General features: G+C 40.5%; 1 protein-coding gene across 1 annotated transcript; it reads right to left on the reverse strand.

Annotated features, from left to right (window-relative positions):
- Positions 1 to 8,180: 8,180 nt before the first annotated feature.
- On the reverse strand, positions 8,181 to 9,215 carry LOC130744083 (uncharacterized). Its single transcript, XM_057596278.1, has one exon. It carries the CDS (start codon positions 9,213 to 9,215, stop codon positions 8,181 to 8,183), a length of 1,035 nt encoding a protein of 344 aa, XP_057452261.1.
- Positions 9,216 to 13,644: the final 4,429 nt, after the last annotated feature.

Here is a 13,644-nt window from a genome sequence, read left to right on the forward strand (position 1 = left end):
CAGTTTTTCAGATCTTTGACGACTCGATCGAAATCGGCGAATAACGGCGAGTGTTCTAGTTTGTTGGGCAAGCATAGAAGATATACCAACAGAAAAATCAGGAAAATCGGACAGTTTTACGAAAAGCTCGAAACTTTGAGCACAGAAATAGCTAAAGTAACGCGACAAAAAGAATGATCAGAGGTAAGAATCAAGCAAGTTACCTCGATGCCGTGAAATAGAGACAAACTGCTCGAAGATCGGTCGAGAAACGACAAAGTTCTTCTTCTCCCCTTGCTCCCTCAAACCCGCGGCCTCAAATGGTGAATGGGTAAGATATTTTGATTTTTTTACTATTTATAGGAGAGTGAAATCGCGGGAAAATGAAAATTTCGTGATTCCGATTTTTGCAGCACGTTCACCGGTGAATTCAAAGCGAGATTCTGGCGACAACATTCTAGAACTCAAAACAGGTTTCTTGAATTTGGGAAAAACGATTCAAAAGCGGTATAAGTTAATTTGCCACGAAAAACTACTTTTTGCTGTGAAGGTCAGACGACAAAACTTCGTTCTGAAGAAAGATTGGAAACGTCGAAAGAAATCTGGCTACGCGGATGGAAACTTTGTTAAAAGATCCGAATAGAAAAAGTCTTCATTCAGTGATTGAATTTAGGGTTTTTGAAGAAAAGAAATTAGCGTCGTCGGACTTCCGAGAAGTGAATCCTATCGTGTGTACAGTCCAGGGTTCCGAAATGAAACACTGGTCGAAGGAAAAATAAAGAGAACTTCTTATTTTTCCAAGGATTTAGAATTTCGCTTAAACGTTGCTTTAAAAGCGGAATTAACCTATTCTGGACACTCTCGCCATAAGGCGGGTGTGCAGACGACTCGCACTAACTCCTAAACGACTATGGTACTATCCTCAAGCAATTCCTGAACTTTCTTCTTCATTGAACTTTCCCAAACAACAAACTCCTGTCACGCTTACACTGATTCTACGCGTGAGTCGGAATTTAAACTTTAAATCCAGTTCTGCAAATCCGGGTCTTACAAATGGCACACACATAAAAGTAATTATTACATTCAAAACTTAAAAAGACGCGACCGCTTCGCTTCCTAAGGATGTTTGGAAGGTAAAAACGTATGGTCTCACAAACGGCACGTCCTCCAAATCAATTTCTCTTAACCAAAGCCTGGAACGGCGTGTTTATTCCCTACCCATACTATAAAAATGCTACCACAATCTCCTTTCTTACCATCTTTACCTTTTCTATCTCTCAAGTAATTTTCTCCAAAAATCTAAAGAGCGTCCGCTGCTTGTCCCTGAGTGTTTGAGGAATTTCTAGAATTTCTACTAAGAGCGTTCTTCATCTTCTTCACCACTCTTCAGTTTTACTTATGGTAATTCTTCTTTCCTCTTACATATCTACTTACTGTCTACTTGCTATTTTATTCCTCCTGCCCCTCTACCTACACTTTTTCAAAATCGTGTCAAAACTCTTCATAATCAAAAGATTTTACCCAGAATTTAAAACTTAGTTACCCAGCACATCTCATCATACATACCACTACGAATTGCTCACCGTAATCCTCTCCCTCACAACCTCATTTTCTTTAATTTCAGGTAGGTTCTCAAAAATGGTTGCCAAAAACCCTCGTAAAGCACCTAAAAACCGTAAGAAACCCACAGCTGCCGATTCATTATGGATCTCATGCAAAATCGCAACTAGGTTCAGTGAATTTCGTACCATTCCCAAAGTATTGGATTTGCTAACCAAATACACGTTTAGGGCTGATGGAAATGATGCCCATCTAGACATCATTGCCTGCGCCCCTGATGAACCTTGTTGTTTTGGAGAACCTGATTCTAGTGGTAGAAATCACACATATTTCTTCAAAACCATCTTCCTGGACCTTGAGTACAAACTTCTCCTTTCCGACTTCACCTGTTCTAGCCTAACCCTAATGAATATCGCCCCAACTCAACTATCTGCTAATGGTTGGGCTTACCTCAGAGCCTTTGAACTGTTATGCATCTGCTTAAATATAGTCCCTACTTGCAAGAAGTTCTTTTCCTTATTTGAAACTGCTGGAATGAAGGTGAAGGGCGTATACATTTCTCTGTCTTCTGCCAGAGGAAGTGGCTTATTCACCCTTTTTAGGAGCAACTACAAACATTGGAAAGCCAAATTTTTCAAACTTAGAGAATCTGAGCAGAGTAGAGATATTTTCTACTTTGATGATGACACCCCCCGATTCCCTTTTTACTGGACTGATAAGCCTGAACTCATTTACAAAATACCCGAAACCTCTCTGACAATTGATGAAAAATTGGATGTTGACTTCTTGTCAACGATTAATCTAAACCTCACTGATTTTTACGACGCATTCCAAAAAAGAAACTTAGCGAAATTTGTCCGTAAGAATCACCCTTTTAAGATTTCTATCACGCATCTCTTTCACTGACTTCTGACTCTATACTTTCTCTTATTCCCTTTCAGCTAAGATGGCACACCTTTCTGAAGATGATATCCTCCGTTTCTGTCGTGAGCAACAGGCATTGAAGAACAAACCCTCTCCTGCCAAAACTCTAACTGAACCCGAAGGAAGTCACTCAGAGACAAACAAGAATCAGCCCGCGAAGAAGACAAGAAAGAATCAGGCCTCTGAGAAGCCCGCTGAGAAAACTCCCGTCCAATCTTCCATGGAGAGATTCACGACAAGGGGAGGAAATCAATATGGATCCTCCAGCGTCCCACCACCTTCATGGAAGTACGCCCTTAAAGAGTTTGATTATATGACTTCTGATGAAGTCACCTCACTTTGGGATTCCCGAGTTAACTTCAACTCTTTGGTGGACGCTAACCTGGTTTTTGAGGCTGACAGGGAGGGAATCAGGAAAATTGGTCTACAAGAGGTGTGTCAAGCTTTGATGACTAAAGGCTTAGAGATTGCAGCCATCTCCAAAATGATTGAGATAGAGTCTCGCAGATTTGATGGGCTTTCCGCTTCCAAAAAGCTTGAGGATCAAGAGAAAGAAAATGCTAAGTTGAAATCGGCTATGAAGTTGATAGAAAAGTCTAACCAAGCCAGTGAGAAGAAAGCCGCAGATCTGGCTTTAGAACTTGAAAAATTGAAGAAGACCTTACAAGATGATCAAGCCTTGATGAAGGCGAAAGAGGAAGAGAACAAGAAAGTGAAGGAAGAGGCAAAGCTTTTCGCCTCTGAAAATAAAAATTTGAAAGAATCTATTGCTGACCTTTCCACTGAGACCGTCTCCTTGAAAGCTTCCATCCTATCCCAACTTGAAGCTGGCTTTAACAAGGCCAAAGAACAAATTATTTTCCTCAATCCAAACCTACCCATCAACACTGAAGGTATTGATCCTTATGCAAGGATCATTGATGGGAAGCTAATTCTGCCTAACTTTGAGGAAGAAGAAGAGGAAGGAGATGAAGAAGAAGAAGGAAGAAACAACGCCAACCAACAGGAGGGCGAAGGAGAAAACCATTGATCCTTCGCCAGAAAAATTGAAAATGATGTTTTGCCCTCTTTGGTCTTATACCAAAGGGTTGATTTAGTTTTTGCTTTCCAGTCTTTCAACTTTCCCGCTTTAATCAAACTGTACCGCTCCCTTTTAATATTAATGCAAGCGCGTCTATGTTAAAGATTTCGTTGTCATTGCTAAGTTAGGAATCAACATCATCCCCCTTATCTAAAAAATGATAGCCCAAAGATCTAACTCAAAGGTTATCGTGTTCTCTAAACTTAAAAAATTAAATCAACAATCTGATAGCACGAAAATAATTTACTGCGAAGGTACCTTTCATCCAGATTCTTTCATCTCCAATGCGTTGGGCTTAACAAGTTTTTTTTTTTACACAAAGAAAACCTTGATGACTTCTTTTAAACTTGAAGCGTTGAGCTTTATCAAATTTTCATAAGGTAGAAAATTGTTATGTTTCTTTAACAACTATTGACTTCTTTTAAACTTGAAGCGTTGAGCTTTATCAAATTTTCATAAGGTAGAAAATTGTTATGTTTCTTTAACAACTATTCTTTGAATTCATAAGGCCTTTGCATTTTTGAATTGAATCAAAAAGGAAAAGATCAGAAGCGAAATTTGTTCTGATACATCAGTTTGCTCGCTTGGAGGCTTTGTGCTTAAGTTGGACAAGCTTAATCCAAGTTAAGGCTGTGCTTATGAATTCGTGGCCAAATGCTCTAGTTTTAAGAGACTTACTCTTTCTCAATTGCCTGGAATCGCCCAATTGATAGACCTAAGTTGAAAAGTAACTTAAATGCTAACAAAACACTCAAGAAATTTTTAAAGGTTATGCCTCGTTAAAAACTCTCCCGCCTGGGGTAGAGAAAAAAGTGCATACCTGTTTTTTTTTCATTAAAATATAACATCATGCCTCGTTAAAAACTCTCCCTACTGAGGTAGAGAAAAGAGTGCATGCTACTAAGTCTTAATAGACAACCACATAGTCTTGACACTTAAACAAGTACAGAAACCACAAAGCACACAAACACAACGTAGTCTTTGCACAGAATAAAACAAACTGGAACGAAACAAACAGAACACAACTTCAACTGTAGTAGTAGCGCAAGTGTTGTGCATTCCATGCTCTTGGAACCCTGCGCCCAGATAACTCCTCCAAATGATAAGCCCCTTGTTTCAAATCACGCAGAATCCTATATGGGCCTTCCCAATTAGGTGTCAGTTTTGAATCAGTCGAACTCTTCGCCTTTCTACGTAATACAAAATCGCTCACTTTCATGCTTCTGGATACCACTCGAGTATTGTAACGCCTTTCTGACCTTTGTTTGACCGCAGCCTCCCTTAAATGAACTTCTGCTTTCACTTCATCTACCAAATTCAAATCCACTAGAACATTCTCTCGATTTTGGTTCTCCTCATACGTTGCCACTCGAAAAGTCATGTCTTGTATTTCCACTGAGATCATTGCATCAACTCCGTAAGCAAGCTTGAAAGGTGTTTCTCAGTAGTGGATTGGGGTGTTGTGTTGTAAGCCCAAACCACTGTGATCAATTCGTCAGCCCATAATCCTTTTGCTTCGCCCAATCTCTTCTTCACACCATTCAAAATCACATTGTTTGCTGCTTCAACCTGCCCATTGGATTGTGGGTGTTCCACTGATGCGAACCGCATTTCAATTCCCATTTTTGCACAAAAATCTTTGACTTTCCTGCTTGTGAACTGTGTTCCATTGTCAGAAACAATTGTTGCTGGCACTCCAAACCTGCAGATTATCTTCCTCCAATAAAACTTCTTAACCTTCTCAGCTGTAATCTTCACCATTGATTCTGCTTCAATCCACTTTGTAAAATAATCCACTGCTACCAAAACAAACTTAACTTGAGCCCCAGCTGGAGTGAATGGTCCCAAAATATCAACGCCCCACATTGCAAATGGCCATGAAGAACTCATTGAACTTAGAACTTCTGGAGGTGCCCTATGAAGATCAGCAAAGACTTGGTAGTTGTCACACTTTTTGACATATTCCATACAATCGCCCTTTAGAGTTAGCCAATAAAAACCCGCTCTCAGCACTTTCGAAGCCAAAGACCTTCCTCCTATGTGACTTGCACAGACTCCTTCATGTACTTCGAACATAATTCTCTCTGCATCTTCTCTATTGATGCATCTCAACAAAGGAACTCCAACGCCCCTTCTGTAAAGCTGCTCTCCCATCATTGTGTAGTGACTTGCTTCCCGAATCTGATCTTTTGAAAACAAAGCTAGATCTGACCCCTTCGCCTCCAAACACATTTGAATTCGATCCATCCAATCTAGAGCCGCTCCGCCTGTTGCCATCACAACATCACCTTCACTTACACTTGGACCCTTCAAAGTTTCTTGAATCATTGACTTATTGTTACCTGGCTTTTTTGTACTTGCTAATTTGGATAAGATGTCCGCCCTGGTGTTTTCCTCCCTTGGCACATGATTAACCTGAACTCTGTCCATCTGTTTCAACAATTCCTGAACCTTCACCAAATACTTTGCCAACTGAACATCCTTCGCCTGGTATTCTCCCTTGATCTGATTTGCCACAAGCTGAGAATCAGTTTTGATCAAAAGATAACGCACATTCATTTCTTTGGCCAGCCGCATTCCTGCTATGATTGCTTCATACTCTGCTTGGTTGTTACTTGCTTTAAAATCGAACTTGAGAGATTGCTCAATAATCACTCCGCCCGGACCTTCCAAAACTATGCCAGCTCCACTTCCTTTCACATTTGACGAACCATCAACAGACAAAACCCATTCCACTTCTTCTGATACTCTCTCTTCTAGAGACATCTCATTCACAAAATCTATTAAGCCCTGCGCCTTTATCTGTCCCTTCTTCTCAAACACTATACCAAATTCTGACAATTCGACAGCCCAAGAAACCATACAACCTGCTAAATCAGGCTTTTGCAGCACTTGGCGTAGAGGAAAGTCAGTTTTGACTTTGATTTGAAAACCTTGAAAATAAGGTCTCAACTTGCGGGCGGTGACAATCAAAGCTAGTGCAGCTTTTTCTATTTTTTGATACCTTGACTCAGCCCCTTGTAAAGCATGGCTCACAAAATATATAATTCGCAATTCATCTTTACATTCTTGCAATAAGACAGAACTCACAGCATTATCTGATATGGAAATGAAAATTGATAACGGAATACCTGGAATTGGTTTTGACAATATTGGAGGCTTAGCCAGATGCTCCTTTAAAGTTTGGAAAGCCTGCTCGCATTCATCTGTCCATTGAAAAGCTTTGTTCTTCCTCAAGCACTGAAAGAATGGAGCCGCCTTACTCCCCGAGCATGGTAAAAATCATGACAAAGCTGCAATTCTTCCTGTTGGCTTCTGCACTTCTTTCACTGATGTTGGGCTTTGCATGTCCAAAATTGCTTTGCACTTATCGGGATTAACTTCAATTCCTCTTCTAGTAATCATAAAGCCCAAAAATTTTCCACTTTGAATTCCAAAAGAGCATTTTTCCGGATTCAAACGCATGCTATGCTTTCTGATTTCCCCAAAAGCTTCAGCTAAATCCAAACAATGACCGCCCATTTCTTCTGATTTGACCACCATATCATCCACGTAAATTTCCATGTTGCGCCCTACCTACTTTTCGAAAACCCTGTCCATCAACCTCTGATAAGTAGCCCCTGCATTTTAAAGCCAAAATGGCATAGTTTGATAGCAAAAATTTGCTTGATTTGTCATAAATGCAGTTTTCTCCTCATCTGGCGCATACATGCGAATTTGATGATAGCCCGAGTACGCGTCCATCAAACTTAGCATTCCAAATCCTGAAGCCCTATCAACCAATTTATCAATGTTTGGCAGCGGATATGAATCTTTTGGACAATGTTTGTTCAAGTCTGTATAATCTGTGCACATTCGCCATTTTCCATTACTCTTCTTGACCATAACGACATTAGCCAACCAAGTAGGATACTTCACTTCCCTTATAAAACATGCATCGATTAATTTATTAGTCTCTGTTTTCACTGCAAGTGCCTTTTCTTTGCCCATCTTACGCTTCAACTGGGCGATTGGTTTCACACTAGTATTCAATGCCAATTTGTGGCAAATAAATTATGGATTGGTTCCCGGAAGATCCTGTGCACTCCAAGCAAATAAGTCTATTTTCTCAGCTAATAGTTGCTCCAGTCTGCTTTCCTGGATTGGAGTCAAGTTTACCCCGACTTTCAAATTCCTTTCGCCCACTTTCACTGTCTTTGTTTCCTCTTCTGGAGTCATTTTGAAATCAGAAAAGCCCTCTCTCGGGTCCAAACTAACCTCATCTCGATCAACATCAACCCCAAAAACTCGGTGTCCCTCCTTCACTGCTCTTTTTCCCATGTGACCATACTGCTTGAAACTGTCGGAATAGCATTTCCTAGCAACCACCTAATCAGCTTTCAAAGTTCCAACTCTACCCTTGTCCAACAGATACTTAACTGTTAAGTGTCTTGTTGAAATAATTGCCCCAATTTTGTTGAGCGATGGCCTTCCAATAAGCACATTATACGACGACGTACACTTTACCACAAGAAACTTAATGGCAAAGGCTTTCTCATTTTTAACTTCACCAAACACGGTATTTAGCTCCACATACCCTCTAACAAATATTTTCTCACCTAAGAAACCAAATAACGCCCCATCATATGGCAATAAATCAGCTTCTGTACTCAAATGCATCGCCATATATCAAATCTGCAAAACTTCCTTGATCCAACAGTACCCTCTCAATTTCATAATCAGCAATTTTTAGCATCACCACAATGGGATCATCTTCATGAGGCTGAACTCCCTCAAAATCTTTGACGGTAAATATAATATCGGGCTGGTTGATTCCCCAACTCCCCCAATCATTAGCATACACAGCATTTATAGAGTGAACATACCTCTTTCTGGAAGAGTTGGTCATGCCTCCTCCCCGAAATCCTCCAAATATAGAATGGATACGCCCTTTAGTTTCACCTCCAGCTTGCTTCTTTGGCTCTGCCTCTTCAATTTCCTTTCCTGTCTCATCACGCTTCGTTGAAGTTCCAGCTCCATCTGATTCCTTTCGCCCTTCCAGTTGACGCATATAGCCTGCCTTTATCAAAGCCTCGATCTCCTTCTTTAAAGTAAAATAGTCATCAGTATTATGTCCTGCAATTCGATGATATTCGCACCATTTATTTCTGTCGACGTTGCCTAGTGGGCGTTTCGGTTGTTTTGGGAAACGAATCGTGTTAGCCTCTAAGCACATGTGCAATGCTTCAGTTAAATTAACTGCAAGTGGGGTCGGCCTGTCTTGTTGGTTTCTATTCCACGTCATCGATTGCCCATAACCACGATTTCCATAAGGCTGAACACGATTTCGAAAGTTGGAGCGGTTATCAAAACGATTTGAACTATTATAATTTCTCTCTCCTTTAGTAACTGCTCCGCCCGAACGCTGATCATTAACCGTCGCCTTCTTTGAATCTGATTGCTGCTGTTGGCCGGTAACCGCTGCATTCTTGCGGTTTTTCTTGATGCGATCACTTTGCTCCTCCCGAATGAAACCTTGTACTCGACTTCGCAGTTCCGCCATCATTTCCACGGGCTTACGACTTAAACTGCTGTTCAAGCTTCCTGATTGAAGTCCCAGTTCAAAAGATGCTATGCAAATTTCTGGCATCTTATCCTCCAAATGAACCGATAATTGATTGAAACGCCCCATGAAAGATTGAAGACTTTCATTGGGCCTTTGCTGCACGTTGAATAAAGCCGCTGGAGTCACCTTCTAGGCGCGGCTAGTTGAGAATTGCGACAAAAACTTCGCGGATAAATCCATAAATCCATCAATTGAACGCGGTGGAAGTGTGGTAAACCAAGTCATTGCTGAATTTTTGAGAGTAGAAGGAAGCATTTTACACTTCAAAGCATCTAATGCGCCCACAATGACCATCTTGGTGTTGAAGTACACCAGGTGATCCTTTGGGTCAGAATCTCCATAATATGAATCGAGAATCAAAGTCTTCAAATTATCTGGGGCGGTGGTATTTGCAATGTCATCTGTGAATGGCTGAAAATCTACTACCATCTCTGCCATTCTTCGATCACCCTCGTTCAGGCCCCGATCTTGATTGATTTTAGCAAGTTGAGTCTGCAGTTGTTGATTGTGTTGGCGGAGATCAGTCAGATCCGCCATGATCTGTTGCAGAATGTCGGGCGGAACATTTTCATGATTAACATGATTGTCCCTTCCATTTGCTCCAGATCGATTCACCATTTTCAATGAGTTTGAAGCCTAGGATTGAATTCCTCGGCCCCACGATGGGCGCCAATGTTCCGATCAAGAACTCCGGTCAGGGCTAAGCAATTAGAAAGCAATCACAATATATGGCAAAGTACTAAATGAGTAAAAAAGTGTTGGCCCCCACCGCTTGGGCAGTGTCCTCTTTATATATTATGAGGTTTTGACCCGTCCGGGTCATGGGTCGCCTGGCCCATTAATACAAAATCGGTAAGCCCAGTAACAATTAAAATTGATTAAGGTAGTGTTTGACCCAACTTTTTTGTGGCTTAAAAGCTCCTTAAAGTTAAAAGTAGAAGTTGGGCCAAACAGTTTTTCTAAAAAGTTCCTGAAATTAAAAGTCAATTATTTTTTATGAAGGAAAACATAATAAAACCTCTATAAATAAAAGTTAATAGGCTTAATTCCACTTTTCATCCCTCATCTATCATAATTGTGCAATTTTAATCCCACTATTTTAAAATGAGCAATTTACATCCCTCACGTTTTTGCCGTCAACAGTTTTGGTCCTTTCGTTAATATTCTGTCCAAATAGTGACGGCATGTGCTTATGTGGCTCTCATTTAATGACTTGACACTCCAACACAGCATCGACATAGATGCCATGTCAATATACAGAATTAAAAAATTAAAAGGAATCATTATTAGGGTTTAAGGTCAAATCAGTCCATGTGTTTGTACCCTCTTTTGATATTAGTCCTTCCCTGGAAAATACTTGCCGGTTGCTCCTTGCACTTGATTTCATTTAGGACTTAGTCCTCACCGGAGCTTTGACCTCCGGTTTGACTCCAAATGACATGATGACATGTCCATTTACATACACGTGGCTTTTATTTTTTGTTTTCATTTAATTTTAAAACAAAACTAAAACCTGAAATCCCCCAAATACCCCCTTAATTTCCCCCAATTCTGAAATTCCCAAATACCTACCCATTCCATACTCTTACTCTAAATATCAATGGAGAAGAAGATGGCGCGCTTTATCTTGGTGGTTTTTTTTCTGAAAATGAAAAAGGAAAAATATGCAAAGATGAGAAACTAAGTCTCCAAGTTGTCATAACTGCATTTTAAAGTAAATACAAGGTGGTTTCGTCACCAAAAACAGGAAACTTATTAGAGTAGTAACTCTACAGTAACTATAAGATCAAGCTAAATTAACAACAACTAACGGCCATAGAATGAATATAGTGAAGTAATACCTTATTCCATGAGGTTCTCTGATAAAGTTGAAGAAATTGTTGAACTTTTTCTCAGTTTTTCCAGAACAAACCATCACCGAAAATTGTTCCCATTTTCCCAAAGCAGGGTCTGTGTAGATTTTGGACTTGTGAACCAATTGTTTTCTCCAAAAGCGTGTTCAAATATGTTGAACCCTAACATGGTAATTTTCCGGTGCGGCGGCGGCGTCCATGGATATGTTGATGAAATTCCACTCACCAAAGAGATGATTGAAGGAAGGAAGGAAGATGTGAGTGTGTAAGTGTAACAAAGAAATCCAGCTAGCAATTGCTGGACATGTTTTAGTTTAGAGTAAGAGCATCGAATGGGTAGGGATTTGGGAATTTCAGAATTGGGGGAAATTAAGGGGGGTATTTGGGGGATTTCAGGCTTTATTTTTGTTTTAAAATTAAATGAAAACAAAAAATAAAAGCCACATGTACGTAAGTGGACAGGTCACCATGCCATTTGGAGTCAAACCGGAGGTCAAAGCTCCGGTGAGGACTAAGTCCTAAATGAAAGCAAGTGCAAGAAGCAACCGACAAGTATTTTTCGGAGAGGGACTAATATCAAAAGAGGGTACAAACACAGTGACTAATTTTACCTTAAACCCTTATTATTATTTAGTATTTACAAATAACAAAACATAACATAACTTAAAAACAAATCAACTAATCCTAAACAAGAAAAAGATGAATAGTTGTCATCTCTTCAACCTCTTTCTTCAAGGGTCTTTTACAGAATCTGAATAGTTCATTAGTTTGGAGATATGGATCTCATATCTTCTTCCCCTCTCAGAATCTCAACAAACCCGAGACCTTCTTCCCCTCTTAGAATCCCATCTGAACCAGAACATCACAGAGCCAATTTCAACAGAGCCCCAAACAAAGAAGGAAGAAGACGACATTCCAGATCTTAAATCTGGGGGGAGAATAGTCCAGGTCAGTGACAGATCTAAGTAGACAAGTATGAGGGCAAGTGCCCTCACTTGAATATGAAAAAATGCTTTAGAAAAAAATTTGAGTAGTTAAAGTATGTGGTTTTTTATGATTTCTTTGATAAAAATTGCCCTCACTTGTGCCCCACATTATTAAATGCTCTCACTTGAGTAGTAAAAATATGTGGTTCTTGGTGGCCCCTTTGGTAAAAAATGTTTTCACTCGTGTCTCTTTTGGTAAAAAATGTTCTCACTTCTAATAATATATGTTAATTTTTTTCTATTACGAACTTATATGTATATTTTTTCCTCATTACATAAAATTTCTGGATCTGTCACTGGTGCAGGTGTTGGGTGAGGAAAGAACAAATCAAAATACCACAGTCAACCCAAGTTCTAGCTTAAAGATGAAGGAGAAAATCAAGCCACAAAAAAAATCCTTTTACCACTTAGTAAATCCAAGTTCTAGTTTGAACCAACACCGTCAAACACCTTTGCCGCCGGCGACCTCAATGCCATCACACCAGCCACCGTCGAACCCAAACCCCTTTCCCCACTGTTTCCTCGGCCTCCATCAAAACCAGAGCCACCACACTGTACCGCACCGCGCCGATGCCAGCTGCGCACCGCAACAACCACTGCTTGATCTCTCGCCTCCGTACCAGAACACTGCAAGGTACAAGCCTTGCGTCGTCTCTCTCGCGATCTCCTCGGTGTTGACCTCTGAGCCACCACGCTGTCGGATTCCGTCACTGCTTCTTCCTCTATTCCTCCTCTGATGCATCTTCCCTCTCTCTCTCTCGCTGACCTCGTTCTCTTCTATTCCCATTTGTATGTGTGGAGGCACCGTGTTCTGAAGGTGGAGTGGTTCTCACCTCTTGGTCAATTCTGGTATGGTGTTGGGTATATATGATGAAGGAAAAGATTTTTGAAGGATAGGAGAAAGAAGATATAAACCCAAAAATGATGAAATAATGGAGGTTTCTTTTCTCCCTTCTGGATTTCACGAGATGAAGAGGGTTAGGGATTTCACATTTGGTTTTTTTAATGTTTTTCCTTTTTTTTAAACCTAATTATTTTTTTAATAATTATAATACGGATCTACATGGCTCACATGTGGGCATCCAGATCATTTAATGATGGCCACGTAAGCGTATTCTGTTAGTTTTTTAACAGAAGGATCAAAATTGTTGACGACACAAACATGAGGGATGTAAATTGCTTGCTTTAAAAAACTGGGATCAAAATTGCACAATCATGATAGATCAGGGACGAAAAGTGAAATTAAGCCAAGTTAATATGAGTAACTTTTTTCTAAAAAGTAACTTATTTTTTATTTTATCGTGCTTTCCGTCTTCCTCTTCCTCTTTCTCTGTGATAATATCTTCCGCTAAGCAACCTTGGTCCACTCTCCTCCCCCTTTGGCGACTTCTTCTGCGTCGTGTCCCTCACCTCCGGCGACTTCTTCTTCTCTATCGCGTCCCTCCCCTCCGACGACTTCTTCTTCTTCTTCTTCTCCGTTGCGTCCTCTTCTCCGTGGCAAAGTCCATCAGGCTCCCCAATCTGTCAACTCCCCGATCTTCCTCTTAGGCGACCTCTTTTGGTACTCTGATGAACAATCTGAGATCAAGCGACATGAGACCATCTGGACGTACATGAGCGTCAAGGGGACTCGTGAGAGGATTCTGGGTGAACAAA

The sequence above is a fragment of the Lotus japonicus genome, chromosome 3, assembly GCF_012489685.1.
Source record: "Lotus japonicus ecotype B-129 chromosome 3, LjGifu_v1.2".
In the NCBI taxonomy this organism is placed as follows: Eukaryota; Viridiplantae; Streptophyta; class Magnoliopsida; order Fabales; family Fabaceae; genus Lotus; species Lotus japonicus.